Genomic DNA, 21006 nt, shown 5'->3' with positions numbered 1-21006 from the left:
ACACAAGCAACCTTTCCTGCGGTTGGGATGTTCTCAGAAAATGTGTAATTTAGTTATTTGTCCATATATGTTTTGATCTAAAACACCTAATTGTCTAAGGTTCACAGTTTTATTTACTAGAAATACCTCACAAAATGTTGTTACTGAATGCTTCTTAAGTATATTTATAGAAGCAACACTTTTTGGATCAAATATTAGCAACTACTTTTAATTCATTTTCTAATAATTATAGACATATATATATATATATATATATATATATAATATTTGCATGTGCATGACTAGCACTAGTTCAATTAAAGATCTTTAAGAATCATTTAAATATTCTACCCTGTGATATTTATGGATGCTTTATTTACCTTTCCAAAGCCTTTTAACACTATCAAACAAAAACTTTTTTTTTCTATGGTAGAACTGTCAAGCATATACAACATTTACCTCAGGTACATAAGACTCACACACCTCTATCGCTATAACAGGTGGACATCAGAGAATATGTAAAACATTTATACCCTGTGTTGAGCAGCACTTTTGTTCTCATAGTCTAGGAACTGCAACAGAGAAAGGCTGAGGTTCAGAGCATCCGCTTAACTGCTGACCTTTCTTCCTTGAAGATCAGGTGTCTCTTTACCATCACAGAGGAAATTTGTGCAAAGGCAAGAACAAAAGCCTCTCAAATACAAACTCATCACTGAGCCATCCTTCTGTCCTTCTGAAGAGCTACTGGAAAGAATTTTATTGCAATTAATCCGTATAATCTTCTACAGACTCTATCCCCCTATGCTTTTTTCCTTCTAGCAGTTTCATTACAAATATGAAGCACAGAAGAAGGGAGAAAAGAATATCGTGCAAGGACAGAGCTAATTCTGAACTGATAGTAAAAATGTATGCCTTGATGTACTTCCTAAAGTCTTATTCAAGCAAGTGAGATCAATATCTGATACTTCACCTTTATTTAAGCACTTCTGTCACCAGGTTAGTTATAAAAAGCCCTAAGAGGGGAAAAATATATCTATAGTAGGAAAGCTGGTCACAAGGATGTGGTGATAGCTTATGCCTTTCCACTGCAAGTTTCAATGGTGCTAACAGTAAATGATGAAGAAATCATATCCTTACCAATTCAAATGCATTAGATAGTCTAATCCTAAGGATTAAGAAATAAAGTTCAAAATCAGTTACTAAAGAAAAATGTTACTTTTGGCATCATGTTGTATTATATTCTGAGAAAGGAAGCTGAAAAACTTATGCTCAAGGAAAGATAAAATTCTATCTAATGTATAACCCATAGAAAGAACCTTTTTACTGACACCATTTAACATGAAATCTGAGTAGCATGCACAATGCAAGGTTTGCTTGAAAATTCATTGCACTCAGGTTGCTTGAATTCCCACCAGTTTATACATTCATCATCCTGTTACCGTCAGAAGGAACAGAGCATACATCCAGAGCTCAGAATTGTTAGTCTGAGTCTTAACTTTCTAGTAAAATCATTAAAGCCTAATCAAAGACAGTCTAGTTGCAACGATATGAACACAGTTTATATTTTGTACAATTAAGATACATACACAAATTTTCTAGTATCTCCCCTGTTTTCTGGTTTTATGCTCACTCTTCCAGGTTGATGAGGATGGATGTGCAGCAAATTGTCAGTATCACAAATCCTTTGCCTTGACCAAATCTTTGATATTGGTGGTTTCTTCCTTCTCCCTTTAGGATCTGGTTGGGTTCATTTTTATGTTTGCTAAACACAGTACGATTTGTTCTTTATTCATTGGTCTGAAATCCCATGTTGCAGTTAAATTTATTATATGTGGTGTGTTTTACATATATTGGATGCTTGTTCTTTGTTTTGTTACCTCTAACACTGATTAACACTGCTCCCATGGCTGTATTCTTCAGATAACCAGTAATTGACCATTGATGAGTTTTTCTATAGCCCTGGGTCTCAGGCATCTTAGGCCCTTAGACATCGTCCTGTGTCTGTACTTTCAGAGCTTCTGCTACCATGTCCTTACTCTTCTATGCTGTGTTTAATTCTAGGGTGAGATAGTTCGTTCTACTCAGAGTAACTACATGTTGTAAGGATCTATTAGTTGCACAGTATATATATATATATATATGTAACAATAGACATTATACAGCACAATTATACAAAGGTTAAAACAAAGTAGGTAGTAGTGATCTGGGCGTTAGATAATCGATGTTACATGCAAAAACAAATCTCCAGGCAGGACAAGACAAGTCCACATGAAATCCAACAGGTCCCAAGGCCTGTGTTGTTAGCTTAATGCAAAGCCTGTGGGCTGTTGCAAACATCAGCAACTTCATATTTACTGAGCTACAAAGCTATGTATATGTATATACATATGCTTTTTAATTATGACCAGATTTCAAATGGGCTGTGTATGCCAAATGTACATCTCAGGAGGATAAATTGTACTTTCCATACATGCAGTGTCAGAAGAAACACTGGATTTAAGTATTTGCATGTGTAAGTATTTACATCCGTGTTTCAGAAATCCCATTTCCACTTTTGGTTGTGATGACCTTGATTTGAAAAAATTTCTGTGTTTCTGGAGTTTTATGTAATACACTTGACTCCCACTGGAATAAATTAAATAATGTCAGAAACTTCTTAGTGCTGGATAGCAGTGTTATCACATGAGCAAATAAAGATAGGGCTACTTTGTTCAGTCCTTGTAAGGAAAGACAAGTCCTCCTCATTTAACTCTTGATTAATAGATAATTCCCCTATCAAATGCAGTTGTCGTAGGTTCATGTCTCGTTGTCTCTGATGCCAGACAGATTCGTATTTGTTCTCTTCCTAACAGGAATGAGTTGGTACACTGTACTGATGTGACTACATAATCTTAACATTACACTCCGAGGTTCTGATCAAAGGCCCTTCCAAACCGAAGATTCTTCAGTTCATCGTTCAAAGTGGATATAAAGCATACTTTTAAACTCCTTATTCCTGTTCTTAATATCCTGTACCTAAAATTATGTACGTATAAAAAAACAATCTGGGTATAAAATGGGCACACAGGACTTCATTAAAAGAATCCTGAATCTGATGTTCATGTGACCACTTAGCATGCATGGTAATGCTTTGTTTTATTAGAAATGCATATACGTTGTGTGCCCCCTTTTTCTTTCTGTTGTCAATGGAAGAAATGAAGCAAGTTTTTTTTTCAGATAAAGCACAACTTTAGCATCTGAGTAATAATCAAATCTAATACCATCATTATCATGAGATGTGATTTCTTGTATCTCAGCATCCTCCTCTGCTAAGATATATGTTCCGAGGCTACACTATTGAAAGAAATCATGGTCATATAACGTATTTGAAGATGTTGCTTGATTTCTAATATGGAATGATTGCAAATATTTTGAGGTTTAATGTCACAGAGTATTATCACAAGTAATTCACATTTTCCATAACACATATTATGTTGTACTTTTCAGACAAATGAACTGCCATATGAGTATAGATTCTCTGTTCAAGTATAAGCTCTTTGGAACATTCCCATAAATGAAATGGAATGACTGTTCTCTTCTGAGCATGATAAAACTGTGCCAGCTCAAGCTATTTCTTTCTAGTGTCCTTAAAAAAAAATTACCTATATGCATCCATCCTTCGCAGATTCTTCCAAAGGAAAAAGTTAGTGAACCTTCCATTCTGTAAAATCAGAAACTTTCTTTGTTACCGTGCAGAGTGATCATTATATTTTTTTTCTTTTCTTTTTTCCTCTCTCTCTCCTTTTTTTTTTTTTTTTTTTTTTTTTTTTTTTTTTTTTTTGTTATTCTACCAGATATGTTAGAAATGTTTTACCTACACCAGCTACAGTTCAAGGAACAATAGCTTCAAAGTTTTGACCTCTCACAGACCTATCCAAATACAGTTACAGCCGTGTCACTCCATAGGTAGTAAAACTTGCAAAACTATTCCTTTTCCTAGTATATAAAGAAGCAAAAATTAAAAAAAAAAAAAAAAAAAAAAAAGTTCTGTGCCAGAAGAATATGTATGGGAGCAACTCATCTGAGCAATTCTTCAACTCAGAGTAAGAAAATAATGTAATAATCCATGATCTTGTATAGACTTAAATTTTTTAACAAACATGTATGGTTCCTCCTTACTGAAGGCCTTTTAGGCATCTTTCTCATGCCTCTCTACCAGCATAACACCTGGGAGTGAATCTCTTAGGTTTCATATTGTATTGGAATCCAATAACACAGAAAGTTTACATTGGTTGGTATTCACCCTGTGATTGCCTTTATAACCCAAGAATGAACTGCACAGCATGCAGGCCTCATCTTCCATACCTCATCACCACTACTAAAATACGTACGTCTTGCTGAGAAGCCAATGTCCAAGGACTTGCTAGACCAAAAGTACTACATTATGCACATAGAATAGAAAGATAAAAGATTTAATACCTTTCCATATGTTGTTTTTAAACTGCAAGAGTGTGAATAGGTGAATTAGTTACTACACTTAGCGTTAAAAGAAATAATCATGTGAGCCTTCCCTTTAAGGTACTGTGATAATTTCTCTCTGCAAAGCAAAGCAATTGATGAAATTAATGTTCTGTTGCCTTCGTTCTCTCTCTCCCATGGGGTCCTGCAGGCTGCCTCTGTCCTCACACTTTCATCCCCAAATCCTTGCCAGCCACCTGCTTTTCCTTGTCAGTGAAATTTCTTTATATATTACTGCTGTTATTTTATGTACATACGTTAACATCTGCCTGTGGGTATGCAAACTCAGCCTTGTGTCATCATCCTGTCTTTATCAAAGACCTTTACTGGGTTTATTTCTTTTCTCCCTTTAGGAGTCTTAAGGAGGAATTGAAAACAAGGCAGACTGCCTGTCCTATCCAGTCTGGACCATCTTTTTGATATCCCTGTCCTTTCTACTATTACTGCTCTTACTGATGTTGCTTTGTCTGTGGGTAGCTAAAAGAGAGACTTCTTTTTCTCAGAACTTTGGTGTTTTGGTCACAAATTTTACTGATTATCTTAGAGGAGTAGAAAAGCAAAAGTGTCTGTAACTAGCTTTTCTTCTAAAAAAACCCCCACAATCTCTTTCATGATGATTTTTTTCCTTTCCAAACGTGCAACTTTGCTGAGCCGCCTTTTGTGTCCATTTTTTTGCCTTTCTCAAGTAGAATTTCTCCTCTGAGCTAGGACAGTTATCTTAAATCAGCTCAGCAAACTCCCTTCAGGATTTTGTTTGATAAGCCAGAACTCTTTATAAATGAACTGATGTTTCTAATTTAAAAGCGCAGTATGAGTACACAATACAACAGGAATGCAAAATACTTTTTATTATTTTTCTATAAAAAGCAATTTGCAGTCTATAGCTAACACTTTTATATGTCAGTTAGTAATGTTACTGGCCTGAAAATGCCAAAGAGTTGACATGTACTGATCGAACTGCCAAAACAAAGACTGAATTACAAAGCCCTGTATCTGGGCAATTGAATCCTACCTGAAGGATACAAGCAAGTTGATAATCATGCATAAAAAAAATATGGTCAATTACCTATTTATACTTACCTGTGCAGTTTCACTTAGTGACATATTAAATGCAATCCTGTGAATGTTCTTACGGTTACTGTCACAGCTAGAGATATGTTTTGATATGTTTGTTTCTGGGTTTCTACTTTTCAACCAGGCAACCCGTAAAATTTGATTATATGATTTGAATTGCCTTTTCGTTCTTTTTTTTTCTTTTCTTTTTTTCTTTTTTTTTTTGGGGGGGGGGCAACATTTGCTAAAGCATAGCCAAGGGCTCTGACAAATGAGTTCTGCTGACACTTGCTAGGGTGGTTTAAGCAGCTTGTAGCTCAGGTATTCCCCTTTACTAAAGGTCTTATTTTCTTGTAGTGGAGTTGGCAGAAGCAAACACGTCTGCATCTCAGTTGCTGTGCTCCAACTGATTACAAGCTATGACTGAAGACAGTTTTGTGTTTATACGTTGGACTATAACATTAATGACTGAGGTACGGGCACACATTCGCTTCTGTCAGCCCTGCTAAAACTGCTGCCTTGGGGAAAGGCAGGTGCCTGTGGTGTGATAAAGTTTTTAATTGCACTTAAGTGCACTGTAAGTTGCATTACTCTTTGCTTCAGTGTGCCTGGGTCAAGGCCTTAAAAAGAGGTTTATAACATTTAAAAAATACTTTTATCCTACCTGCTAAACTCATTTCCTGCATGTGTTGTCCTCCCTCTCATCATCTAGAAAGAGAAAAATTTTGCTTGGCATGGATTTGGGTTTTTTTGTATGTTTGTTTTTTTCCTCTTTTCACTCAACCACAGGGGTCTAGTGCGACCTTTAAGCTAGGAGGACATAGATGTTCATATACACTTTAACTTACCATTCTTATTTTCCCTCCTAGTAGATAGAACTTCATAATATTTGGAGTTTATGGAGGCAACAGCAATTTGTGAGATGGTGGACTGATGTTAGCCATATTTTACAGAAAGGATACCTTCATGAGGCCTCCAAGTCCATTCTCAGACCACCAGTTAAATGGCTTTGTTTTAAAAAATGCAGAACATACACTCTCTGCTGCCTTCATTAAAAGCTGTGGATGATCAAAATCCTTGAATGTGTAAGCTACTCATTTTTTGACAAAATATAATTTTAATAGATTTAAGTACTTACACATCTTAATACATTTTAGCAAGCAGCTCTGCTTTTCCCTGTGGCTCCTGGGTCTGAATTGGCAACTCTGAATCAAAGTCTATGGCTCTTTAACTATTCATTTTGTCTCATTTCTGTCACTGACACATTTATCATGTAGCAGGTACTTCGGGTTATCTCAGGAATGGTGACATTGTAGATTTTTTTCATTTAAGTGATTCTTTGGAATGAAATATACAGTAAGGATATTAAAATAATCAGATTTTCAGACAAAACTCAACTTCAAATCTTTCCAGTTGTAGCTTTCTCAATTTTTGATTTCATTTTTTGTATGGAATATAGTTTCTAGGTCTTTTAAATTACAATGGGGGAAAAAACCCACAAAACACACTGCAGTCAAATGCTTACTCTCCAAGTAAATTTGCAGAATTAACAGTTTCATACTCCTAGGTCTGTTTTGATATATACATCTATGTGGTACATTATATTTTTGCCCTTAGATTCTGAGTTTAAAAATATGTAAGTTCAGTTAAATCTAGACATATGATTGTAGGAAATAAGAATAATGATTGTACAGACAATGCTGCACTGACAATATAAGAAATGACTACGGACAAACAATAAGATTCTGAGATGGTCTGCTCTGTGACTAGCACTAAAATAGTAGCAACTATTTTGTTTTTCTACCTTATTTGGTGGATTTCTTTTCACGCAGTTGTTTTTTCTAGGTCAAAATATTCTGTAAGTAGATGTATTCTCAGTGTGTAAGGTTCCGGAACTGTTCTACGACTGTGTAATTTGAAGCCTTGTGAAGGAAATCAGTCATTTTTCTCCGTAGGAATACCACCCCAGTTCCTTATCCTCAGACTCAAGATTACAGGTGATGCAGCTTTTACTTTATTCCCCTCCTACAAAGTTGCACACTGTGGTAGCAGCCTCTGGAGTTAGTGGTATGTGGTAGCAGACAAACCAAACTAAAACTCATCTGCAGATCTTCCCTTTACTAAATTCAGGTAAAGACACATTGACTGTAAGTGTAGTTAACAATGGATAAACCATGACAGCATTTGTAAGAACTTTTGGAAAATCATAAAATTCCTTCTCAGGAATCAAAGACTCTAATTTCTTGTAGGTCACAAAGTTGCAAATAAAGTAGTTGTAGTATTGCCTGTGAAAACTAAACCTACATTTCCAAGCCTGCACAAGCAGATATCATTTATCAGTGCCCTCATTTCAGAGTTTCTGGGCTTCCAGAAACCCCTCCAAAGTCTACAGCCTATCTCCTCAAGCTCCTTCCCTTTCATTCACCAGCAAGTACAAAAGCAAAGCCAAACACCTCTAAATTCTCTTCAAAGTCCCAGATTTGCTTCCAATTTTGATGTTTAAAAATTCTTTGGTATGGATCTCAAAACAAGAATAGAGCTGTTGTTGTGTTTCTAGAAGTCTAGAGGAGGAAAAAACTAAGCCATGGAGTAGAAATCACGGTAATTTATTTGTGATAACAGATTTGCAGTCATTACAAAGGAGCAGTCTTTGTAAGTGAAGAACTGACAACCGTTTTATGCCTTTTTGACTATTGAATTTTCTTCTACCAGCTTTAGTCCAACTTAATAAATATTTGGATAGCCATATTTCCCAACAGTTATAAAAGTACATTTTTAAGTTAGCAATACCTATTTCAGCAATGTAAAGGAGATTTTTCTTTTTGTCAGGCATTACAGGGCCCATGTGAAAAATGTAAGCTTCTTAGTAAGGGTATGTGAAGCTAATCACAAACAATTGAGTTATTACAGCAAAGTAAATCACCAGTTATCCATATGACTTAATCCACCTTCTTTTACACTTGCATTTGCATTTGTAATGGATTAAAATCACATGCACAGATCACTACTATGGCCCAGCTGAGTAATTTGTGAAGCTGCAGCAACTTAATTATTCCAATAAGCTGATCATATTCTAATAGATGGAATTTTGAACAACCTCCTTTTCCCCACTTTTGAAATATTAAGAAGCAAAATCACAGCCTACAGATGGATGCATTTCTTTCCCCGATCTTTTTAAATTGTAACTAGTACCCCCTTATTTTCAAGGCACAGCTGAATTTTCTCTCTTTACGATTAGTTGTACAAATACAGATATAAGAGCTGATGCTTACACATTAGTTGAAAATGCTGGTCTGAAGATTCCTTTTAACTCATGTACAAGTAGCGCATAATTTAGCTTTATTGATATTTACATTTCACCACCTGCTTGTCATCTTATTTCTTAGATCTGCAGGACATGTCTTACTCTTATTGAGGCCTTGTCTACATGGAGAAACAGTGCCTGCTTAGTTGAAATCAGTTTTGGACCAATATAATTAAATCCATACCATTATTTATAGGTGGACAGTCTCTTCAGCTTTATGGCCTTGATTTTTTATTGTCATGTGTGGTCTGTTTTCATCAGCTCGGAAATATCTTGTACTTTCTTTGTTCAGGCTTTGTGGCAGTCTAAATGTTACACAACGTATAGGGCAAAAATAACTGAATCATTAGTCCTTTGACAGCTGTCTTCTGTCTCACTGAATTGTAGTGGTTTCTCGTGATGCTGCTCCAGGTTTCTTGTCCCACCTTCCCTGGAAGTTCTTACTCACAGCAGAGTTGCTAGAATAGGAGATGTGTCTGTGCTCTGCCAGGTAACTGTTCAGCATGCTACACCACAGTTAAAGGGGAGATTTGCAATAAGATTCTGACTATGAACTGAAGCAGCTGAACCCTGGATACCTATCCCCTAAACAACCTGAACAACTGCAAGACAGTAATTTTCATTAGAAGGATGGGATGCACTCTTAGAAGCATTAGGGTCTTGAACCACTTAATCAGCTTCCTTTGCTAGATAAACACCCTTCGTGGCTCTTTTAAGCCAATGGAATTACTGGAGAACCTGGAATATTATTTATCAATATTTAGGACTGGCAATTATATGTCTTTGGTTCCTAATTAGTGGCAGGTCCCTAACCTACTCTGCGTGGCAGAGTATTTACAAAAGTACTTAAGTGGGATATTAACAATAAGTAATGCACACAAATGCAGAAAGACATATTTGCATGAATGTGGTAAAAATAGTAAAATTTGTTAACTAGAAAAATTTCAGTTGGGGAAAACCTGTTTGCTAGCTCCTTGAGTGTAGCTGAATATATATGTATATATATTCCTTAAGAGCACATTGCACAGCTCATCCATTTTGTGAGGTTTTTTTGCCATACATAATAGGATAGAGTAAAACCGAAGGAGGAATGAGAAGAAAAATTTTCTGTTTAGCCCATGCATTTTTAGAGGCATTTTTCATTTCCCAACAATTAGCACTGTGTTCAAAATCTTCAGTGCACTGAGAATGAAAGGAACAGAGTAATTTACAGGAGGATTATATCAGTGTAAACAAAAAGTACAGTGTGTTTTTCATCCAAAGAAAATCTGTGGTTAAATCAGTAAGAAAGGTAATTCCATGTTCAAAGAGGAATAGGGTAACCAGACAGACTATTAATTCTCTTGTGGGCTTTAAACACCCCCCTTAAGCTGAGGTGAGTATCCAGTAAAAACAGGTGTACAGTCTGTAGTTGCAGCCTGTTCAAGATGCTGAATTCTGAATGCTTATTAGACAGGAAAGGACATGCCAGAAAAGACATCTGTATGCAAAATTCAAATCCATCTCACTGAAATACATTATGTTTTAAGTAAACTTCATTCTTAATTTGAATACAGACAGTAAATTCCACTAGTCAGTTCTTTGACTAATTTTGAGATACTTTCATACTCAGATTTTAAGAACAAAAAAACCCACTGAGAATGGGATTTTGGGCATTTTTGGACTTGGAGTCCCATACTGATTGTAGTTTGGAAACTCTTTCTTAGCAGTCTGTGAAAGACAGCATGGTTGCAGTCGCGTGTTGTTGATCTGCAGCTCGCCCAGAGGTTTAAGAAAGAGGGTTGGTTGAAAGCGGTTTCAGTCCAACTAAATATTGAGTTGGAATGAGTGTCTGTTGCATACCACAGTAGGAAGCTAACCTCTAAACCATTATAGCATTATTGATTCTGTTTTGGTGCCTAAAAGCCATAAGGATGAAACAGGATCCCATTATACAAAGACCTGCACAGAGATGCTACAAAAGACTTCTTTCTCAGAGTGTTTGTGGTCTAATTGTGTAAAAGTTAAGAGGATGCGGGAGGGGAGTAACTATATTAAGTGTTAGCAAGCTGCTCCGGGCACAGGATGCAGAACTGGGCTCTTCTAGTATGAGCACTGGGATCACACCAGGGACTCCTGAAGCATTGGTACAAATGCTGAGCTGTCAGCAGGCAGACTTGCTAGTGTGGGCTTTTGGTTTTACTACTTTCCATTTGTTGACTAGCAGTTGTAAAAATACACATAAGCTTTTAATGTATTCAGTTATTTAAAAAAAATCTTGATAAATTCATCCTGTTCTGTATCGTGTAACAATTTCTTTTCTTAGGCGCCTTTGGGTAAGATGGTTAATTGCGATATAGGTCCATAAATGGATTAGGCTTGAAAGAATCCAAGTTAACTACTATGCCTCTTTCCTATGCTATCTTGAAGCCTTTGTCAGAATAAAGAAGCATTTTCTGACTTGGCCATTTCTACTTCCATTTTGAATATGAGTTAATTCTAAATACATGCATTAAAATGAGCTCTTATACTATTAGGAACTGCTGCATATGCTGCATGAGCTTACGTTATTCTAAATGTTTCTTCAGTGCTAATGTGATTGTGTGCATCATTCTAGAGTGTCCATGGAACAGCATTTAAGAATAAAATTCCCAGTCCCTCAATGCAATTCTGCTGGCTTGTGGAGCAGAAGGTGTTCCTAACAAACTCTGTCCCCTTTGAGATATTCAGTTAAGCTACACAGAATTGAATGATTAAACTTTTATAACAGTTTTTTTCACAAAAATTTGGCAGGATTGACATGAAATATAGCTTCAAACAAAATTATACAGTTATCAGAAAAGATAAGAGGAAACTGGTGGTTTTTTTCCCTCCATGGAATGTATGGTTAGAACATAAATACTCAAGTTCTTTGCGCAAAGTATAATAGTTTTATCAAGAGATAATCACAGCAGGAATTTCCCTTCTCTAAGTAAAGCGAAGTGGTTTAGAGTAGAGAAGAGATCTGAATACAGATCTCACATTGTAATCTGACAGCTTGCCCAACAGGTCCTGAACTCCTGCAGGGGGAATGGTTCTGAACTCCAGCCTTAATTCCTTTTACATTTCCCTTTACTGTAATGGAAATTCTTGCAATTCTTTTGTTAAAAATGTACAAAACAGAATGAAAGGATTATGCTCAATCAGTAGTTGGAGAAACAATAATCAGTTCACTTAAGAAGAAACCTTGAAAATGTTCCTTTTGCATAGGGCAAAATGATTTGTTCCCCCTCTCCATTTAAAAGATATTAAATGTGCATTACAAGCACCACAAGCACAGCCTACCCACCTTTACTTTACAGCACTCCAGGATTGCAGCTGCCCTCAGCAGCAGTCTTTGAAGTCCTGGTTTCACTGAAGTGAATGGAAATATTCCCACTGATTTTAATTGAGGCTAAAATATGCCTATAAGCTAGGATATAGATAGGCCTTTGCATGATTAATGTGCAACTAAAATCTTAGAAATCTTTTCAGTTTTCATTTTTTAGGTATAGCTGTGAAATCTGCACTGTAGAAGACGTTTTGCTTAATGGAAGCAGTAAGGCTTGAGTATTCTTTCAGATCATGCTTTTGAAGAAGTATTAGAAATAGAAGTAATAGAAAAATACAAGAATAGAAATAGAATAGAAAAATAGAAGAAGTAATAGAAAAATAACAGTAAGTAAGGTATATCTTAAAAGGGCAACATGATAAGGGGCTGGTTTTGTCTTTCGTATGTTTTAATTTGAAAATGCTTTCTAGGTGGGTAACACTAGGTTTCTGTAGTGAAAATAAATGAGATAATCCTTTTCTTCCCAAGGATTATTCCAAATATATTTTTCAAGTGCTGCATGATAAAAGCTCTATCTTTTGATTCTTGAAGAGGAAGAGGTTATGTTAGACCTTTCAGGAAATGAGTGATTTGATGGGTAAACAAAACTATTATAAACGTAAGATGATTTTCTCTTGAATTTTGTTTGCATGCAGGAGCTATCCTTTCTTGTAACTACATATTGCTGTTACAAGCTCAAAGGTTGAGAGGTGGCTGAGAGATTCAAGTTGTTATATCTTCGAGCTCTATCTTGCCCCAGGTGACACACTAGACCATTCGATATGTATCAGTAACGCTACTTTCTACTGGTACCTTAACTTTTAGGCCTGTCATACTAATGATTGGCATGAGGGAACAAAAAGCAAAAAAATGTGTAAATCAAAAATAAATCATAAAAGATAACAATTGGGCTGCTTGTATTTCAAAGTTTTGTTAATGTTGATTTAGCTGCCTTGTGAAGATTATCTCTCACATCAACAGATGAGAAAGAAAAACAGGAGAACAAAAAATAGTGCATTGAACATAGGCTTACTATATACATTAAAGAAATTATATGAGTCTGTAAAGCGAAGCCCATCCAAAATATGAGAATGTAATGTAAATGGGAATGGAGCAATCTTTTTAAATTCTGATTTTATTAATAAAAATTTTAATTAAAATACAGATAAGATTTCATTTTGATTTCCTAAGGAAGTGAGTCTCAAAATATCACACTATCTGTGTAAAAGTTTTGGAGATGGTTAGATTCCTAAAAATTTTGAGAAAAGTGGCTGCGAAGAAGGGAAAATAAAAAAAGCCCCTATTACTTAAAGACAGAAAGAAGGTACATGGCTAATAGTAAATCAGCGTTTATCTCCTATTATTGTAAAATAACTGAATTTTGAGTTACTATGCCTTTCCTTACATTACTGTCAGTATGCTTTGTGAGAATTTGATATTTTAATTTTAATAGGTTTAATTATTTTGTCTTTAATTCTTTTTAATGTCTACTTTTAGTACATATATATATAACATATATATTCATATATATTTAATAATTTGTCAAATAATTTCACTCTAAATGTTGAGCTGTTCCCAGAAATCTAGTCTTTAATGGTCTTACTGCATGTCTGCCAGCACTGAAACTTACCAAATCTCAGCCAATTAACCCACACTGAAGTACAAGTTACAGTATGGTGAATTAGGCCACAAAACAGAACTTAGGTTTTTCACTGCTTAGGTTTTTCCACCTCTTGTTGTTGGTTTCTTGCCTCAGTAGTTTCATCTGAGGCATTTATACCATTGTGTGCCCTGTTTTATTATTGAATAATAACAACTGCTTGAATTGCTTTGGAGAGCGCCGTATGTCTGAGGTCCCACTTCTGTAAATTTTTCAGGCATTGGACAAAGTGAGAAGAGGAGCTAATGCCTGGAGTGTGCTCAAGTGTGTTGCAGAAAGAGGCCTCTTTCATCTTGAGAGGCAATAACCAAAAGGATGCTAAGTTAAGCAAGTGTAACTGCTCATTTCCCAGTATTTTCTGAAGTCTTCCTGAACAGGCTAGCTAGCATACCTAAAGAAGGAGTACCTTTGTGCCTCTTTGATACCTTCTTTAGGACAGCTTTTGATAAAGAAAATTGAAAAAATAATTAAAAAATAGAAAAAATAGAAAAAAAACCAAAGACCAATAGAAAAGACTAAACTCTGAGACTGGAATACTGAGTGTATGGATAGGATAGAGAAGTGAGTGCAATCAGTGAAGTGAATGCAGTCTAATTATGGCTGATAATCAGTGCCTGGTATTGAGCACCATTCACTGAGCATAGGATCACCCTACTCAAACGGTCTGTGCTCGAGTTTTCTTACTCCTGATAGAAGGGAGAAATTCACAGACATCTTTTTGGAGACATGGCTCTCCCATATGGTACCCAAACTGCTCTCCCAGCGTCAGATGACAGCCTCCGGTACTGTTACCTCTGCTTCTGAAGGCAGCAGATGAAGCAGTCAGTTGCAGGCTTTCCTGTCAAGGTACTTCCCATGTTAAGAACATATTATCAAAATGCTAATACCAAGTCAGACCAAAGCCAACATCCTATCACCAAAGCGGCCAGCAGCAGGAAGAGCAGGAAATCAAATGTGCCTTAATATTTTACTCCAGATGCTATGCAAGCCTCCTGGTGTCCATGACTGTGCAACTTTCTGAGTCACAAGGCTAGTGGATTTTTTTGCGTCATTTTTTGTCTTGACTTCCAAATCCTACATTATAGATGTCTTAATTGCTTTGAAGGGGGAGCACAGCATCCCATGGAAAGGTTTTCTGCTGCTTAACTGGGTGTTGCGTGACTAACCACTTCATTTAGCTTTTGAACTTGTAACTTACTAGTTTCACTTGGTGTCACTTGTGTGTTGGAAGAGACATCATTCCCTATTCACTGTCTGAGTCACCCATGATACAAACTTCTGTATTCTTCCTTCAGTTGTCAGTTTTTCCTGGCTGAAGAGGCTTGTTCTGTTTAGCTGCTTCCTGTATGGAACATATTCAAGAGATGGGCAACCCAGGGATTTATACAACTCTGTTTTGTTCTGATTCCCTTCTCTAATTATTTGTAGTCCTCAGTTTGTTTTTTATGGCCACTGAGCTGATTTTTTTTTCATGGAAATGTCTACCGTAATCCCAAAATCTCATTCCTGAGTGATGAAGTCAGCTAAGAATCCATTATTTCTTACAGAATTAGGAATTGCCTTTTTTTCTCATGTGTGTCACTTCATGTTTGTGCAAACTGAATTTTGTTTGACATGTACTCATTTGATCATGTGAAGTTACTTCATCCTTTACACTGATTATACCTCAGCACTTCAAACTTGCATGACCTCCTAGATGATTTAAACACAGATAGCAGTTCAAATATTCTAATCCCTGGTGCATCCTCCCAGTCAGACTATGTCTTCATGGTAGCAGCACTAAATATATCCTCATATATTCTGAATTGTACCTTTTCTTTTGATTTCCAAATTTGAAACTATTCAGAGCCAGATCGTTGTTCTGCTTATATTGGCATTTTATAACATCAAATCACACCAGTACTTTCACCAAGCACTGTGCTATTCCTGAATTCTCCATGGCAAATGAGGTGTTTGGTAGAGCGGTGCAGCAGTCACTGTGAGAGAATCTAGCAAGCTCTACTGGGTAATGATTAGTGCCATGACTTCTTGGAGACACCTGTTGTTAGAACACACATTTACATTTTCTCAGAGAAGGATTATTTACTACTGTATATGTTCTCTGATAGGAGTAATCTACATGTGCATTTGTTTGCCCTGATTTTCCCTGACATTCTGAACCTTTCATGGGTATTACCACATGTTTTTTTATACAGGAATGGCAGCAGACACAATTTTCTGTAAGCTATGCACCAAGAAGAAGAAAGAATTAAAGAACGACCTCTACAAATGCTTTGAGGAATATCTTTCTTCTCTGACTCAGATATAACAGGATATGAGTATGTCCTCTATTAGGGTGTGTGTAGGGACTCATTACTTGAAGCACATCAAGTACATCATTATTTTTTTTTTATTTCTTTCTAGAGTGAATGAGCTGACCAGTTCATCTCAGAAATGTGTTAACAAAGTAGCTTTAAACATGTTAACTCCAGTTAAGTGCTTCCTCCATCGCTTGTTTCTGTTTGAAAAGTGGTTTGTTGCTTATTTCACAAACTCTGTTTCTCATGCCTCTCAACTGTCAAATCCATATCTACTTCAGAAAGATTTCCAGTTTCTAGCAATTTTATATCTGATTTGAAAAATATCAATACAAAAACCCATAGCAAATGAGGAACCGAAGCTTTTACATCATTGTGAAATAATTATTAACATTAATATTGCAGCAATTACTTTGCTGATTGAATTATTCCTGTTTATATGTTACTAGATAAAAAGACTTATATTTACAGGACTTCTCCCAGTCATTGAATTTTTCCAAGACGAATTTTTCTGTGTTAGCAAAAAAAAAAAAAAAAAAAAAAAAAAGTACTTTGATTTGGAAAACTGAATATATGGAATTAATGTGGCAAATGTTAAATGGATTAAAAGCTGGCCCACTGACAAATTGAAAAATGTGGTGGACAGATATAAATGACTGGGGAGGTTTCTAGCGGGGTCTGCCTGGAATCAATTCATGGGTCAATAACATTTTTAACAGTCTAGACTGTAATGTAATACTTGGTCAGTAAAGCTTGACTGTGGCATAAAAACTGGTGAGGTAGTAAATAATATTCTAGATAATTGCAGAAGCTAATAAAACATATTTTAATATTGACAAGCACAACCCTCTTGTATGTATTAGGAAACTATATGGAGTTGTAAAATTGTGATTGAGACTAGATCATCAGAGATAATTGGATTTACTTAAGCCCTTTGTGCAGCACCGTGGAAGGGAAAAGCACAAACACACCAGATACTTGTATTAAAGTAAGACTATCAAATGGCATAGGGTCAAGTTCTTACCTCTGCGTGCTGTGTTAATAGGAGTGCTTCTGGAGTGAGAGGTCAGATTTTGGTATTCAGTCTTAATGAAGATAAGAAAATAGGGAAAAAGGGAGACATAAGGATACCCAGGACCTAGAGATCAGGGTCTCCCTGATTCATACCTCTGAAGCTTTAGAAAGTTCAGCTTTCTTAGTTTATGACTGTGGGGGGTATTTGATGTGAAAAATACATTTGAAGGTGCGGGTCAGGAAGCTCTTTCAGCATCATTGATAAAGAAACAGCAAAATTCAATAACTGGAAATTTAAATTAGGGAGAAAAATGAAGCCTTGAATTTACTTGCTCTTTGTTAGCTCTTGTTATAAAATAGAGGAACAGCCCATGTGGGGAGGTGATCAGTGCTATATTTAAAAGGGGGAGAGCAGGAAGAGAGTGAGTGCTCTTTCTGAAAGATGTACTATAATCCGGCTGTTGAAATATACTGTACATTGGTAGTCAATAGGCAGCTAGGATTGTAAGCTGGGTTATTTTAGGGTTCTGGCTATCCTTGAGATGTTATTGTTATGAGTTCTTCTTTACAGTCAATTCTTCATACACTAGGAGAGGAGCAGTCATACATCAGTCTTGACTGTAAAGACTGTCCTCAGTCTTCACAGCAAGACTGACTAAAACAGTCTTGTGATTTAACCAATTGCCTAAAGGGGTCATGAGAAAATTTATTTCCACAATACAAGTTGAGAGCAATTGCCCTCAGTTTAATTGGGTATGTTAATAACTTAGACCATCTGACGCAAGAGGTAGTAGACTGAGGAACGTATGAGATAAAAACATCTCCAATGGGAAAAAGGGAAGCAGACAATTTTTTAGATGTTGAAACATGGTGGTATCAGCATGGTTAGGGATAACAGAAGGAGGAAATTAAACTGCATTATGTAACTGTTATTTCTCTCGTGTCTGTGATTTTTAGTATCTAGAGGAATTACACATTACAGTTACCAGGCTTATCTTCAAAAGATGTCCTCCTCTGAGCATCAGAGGATCTCTAAGAGCTCAGAGGTAGAGAGATCATTTTAAAATTGTTGTCCTACTGATGGCTACTTCCTTTTGCCTTTTATGATTTGTCAATGTGAATTCATTCTGATATGTAATGGTTGTTTAGTTTTGTCGGTACAGTTTACAGAGCACGTCAGTTGCATCAGATAAGCATATTATGTTCTGGAAAATGAATGGGTAGGACCTACAGATGTTGGTCATTCTCCTTAGAGAGCATATATTGTGAGACTTGAGAATATTGGTGAGTTCTGCATTTGTTTCTTAGGTGTGGTCTGTTTCCTTTGGTGTGTATCAATCCACAAGGAATTTGCTTCTGATGAGTTTGGTAATGCTGGGAGCTGTGGGTAACATGTACCAAAGGGAACTGGATGGTGGTTGTTGGAAAGGAAGGAAGAAATAGCAGAGAGATTTTCTTGTTAGTTGTTTTCTGTTGTTGTTGTTGTTGTTGTTTAATATTGTTGTTGATGTTATTTGATGTTATTTTAAATGTTTGCATTCATTCTGGCCGTTTTCTTTCAGGAGTATCAGCCATGTAACACCAATGCCTGTCCAGAGTTAAAAAAGACAACTCCTTGGACACCTTGGACTCCAGTTAATATTTCAGACAATGGTGGCCACTATGAGCAACGATTCCGATACACCTGTAAAGCACGCTTGCCTGACCCAAATTTGTTAGAGGTGGGGAGGCAAAGGATTGAAATGCGTTACTGTTCCAGTGATGGTACCAGTGGATGTTCGACAGACGGTAAGCACAGACGAAGCAGCTGAACAAGGCCATTTGCTAGCAGGGTGCCTGTAGTTCCATTTTCAGCACAGGCTGGAAGCTTTTGCTGGCTGATGTTTTGCGTAAGAGAACTGATAATGAAAAGGAGAGCGTAGGGATCACAATGGGGAAATTAGATTGCATTTCTTCAGGACATAGCTTAGTAATTGAGACCAATCAGGCTTGGTCTCAATTGAGACCACTGTGAGATTTACCAGATTATTTTTACGTTCTTTAAATTAATATACAAGCAATGACATGGTGGTCTAGCTCTTGAGGAATTCTGTCATCTCCTTATATTCTGACGACTTTTTACTGGGGGAGAGTTTGTGCAATTATAAGGTATTTGATAAGTATTTTGCTGAAATATTTAGTATTGATAATGAGTAGAACTTTTTGCTTAATAATTCTCAGTAAAGTAATTTGCTCAGTAAGGTACTAAATTAAATTTAAATTAGCATTTAGCAAAGATGTTGCTTTAGTAGTGATGATTTATGACCAACCTTTGTTGTCCTAAACCAGACTTATGGGTGGTGGTGCAGGTCTTCAAGCACTTAGATGTTTATGAAACTTTTACAAAATTTCATGAGATTAAATGGGAAAGAATATATTTTTTTAGCCAGATAGTACAGAATTGGGAGACTTATGACAACAACTAGAAGGAGATCTACAGACGAATTGAGATGTTATGTACAGTGGAACTGATGGCTGACATGTTCTCACATAAGGATGGCATGTGCTAAAGCCAATGCACTAGTTAGAGGGTTGGTTAGACTAATTAGTACCACAAACTAGTGCAAGAGCAAGCGTATCTTAATTCACATTACTACAAGGAAGTTAAGCATGGAGACACCTTTCTCAGCTCTGAAGGCGTGAGCATAAATCCTCTCCTGGATTCGGTGCATAAGCTGGCCCTTTCTTCCAAAATATAGTGCCTACTCCTTGTTCAATAAAATATTGTATTCAGACAGAGTGCGAGACAAAGGTGTGGATTCACATGCATTCTTTGCCTGATTAGCTTGAAGGTTTTTCTTAACACTAGATTCCTGAGCATTCTGGAGTTGTAGCTTATTTGTTACATCTTGGTGAAGCTGCTGTTTTGCTTCCTTTGGAAATAATTAATCATTAGACAAAGATATGAGAATGGCTCTGTGGCTTAGTAATTTGGCTGTTCATCTGGGAGGATCTTTGCTGACTAATCTCAGTACTACTAAATATTTAAATATTTTATATTGAATTGTCAGCAGGGCGGGAACTAGAACACATCTGCTCATTCTTCCTAATGAGTGCCTTCCTACTTGTGTCGTAAATTTGTGCTCATTCTTTGACTTTTTCATTGGCTAGTGAGTCTTTAATTATTCCATGAATAATGAAACTACTTTAATGACTACAAGGAAAGGCAAGCACCAAACATCCTCTCTTTGGTGCAAGAGATGTGGGTACAAATGCCAGATGGCAAAGGAAAGAATCGAACCTGGCTCTCTAATGTTTCAAGTGGCTGTATTAGCCAATATGCTTTTGGATAAAGAAGTAACAGTCTTGTCTCCTTTAGCCATGTTTTATTTTGAGCCTGTTTTCTTAGATGTTTTCTGATTATGGATGTCAGAACATTATAGAGTGAAATAATCAGAGCATGCACTATTTCGGTTGGCCAATATGATGAAACTTATTGACTACCCCTGAACTATAGGACCTAGGAGCACTTCCCTGCTTCCAAGTCTGGGTTTAGGTACACACACTAGGCCTCCACTGCTCCTTAATTTCGTGAGAAGAAATCACATGTGTGAGAATGATGCAGGGTAGCTGTAGCTTTAAGAACAGAAGGCTCTCATAGAATGGGAAACTATGCACTTTGGCACAGACCTTCATGATTTCTGGAAAGACAGCAAGGAAACGTCATAACTTCTACCTCACCAGAGCCTGGATACCATGAAACATTCTTTTCATTATCTTCATGTTGAACTGTGGCAATTTTTCTTTTATTGAAAGATTAATCCTATTACAGAGTATTTGGCATACCTCATTAACAACGTCTTCTGCGAAGATCAGATCTGTTCTCTGCAGAAGA

At 36.5% G+C, this 21006-nt stretch overlaps 1 protein-coding gene across 5 annotated transcripts in view; it reads left to right on the top strand.

Moving 5' to 3' along the window:
- The window catches only part of SEMA5A (semaphorin 5A), a 305622-nt gene that overhangs the window by 245764 nt on the left and 38852 nt on the right, over positions 1–21006 (top strand). For all 5 annotated transcript variants that reach the window (XM_062569790.1, XM_062569794.1, XM_062569792.1 and 2 more), the window contains exon 17: positions 18695–18920. In XM_062569790.1, coding sequence (XP_062425774.1) covers positions 18695–18920 — 226 coding nt within the window. The remainder of the gene's footprint in view (positions 1–18694; positions 18921–21006) is intronic.

Source organism: Rhea pennata, chromosome 2 (assembly GCF_028389875.1).
Source record: "Rhea pennata isolate bPtePen1 chromosome 2, bPtePen1.pri, whole genome shotgun sequence".
In the NCBI taxonomy this organism is placed as follows: domain Eukaryota; kingdom Metazoa; phylum Chordata; class Aves; order Rheiformes; family Rheidae; genus Rhea; species Rhea pennata.
The sequence above is the reverse complement of the archived record's forward strand: the minus strand, read 5'-3'. Positions and strand labels throughout refer to the sequence as shown.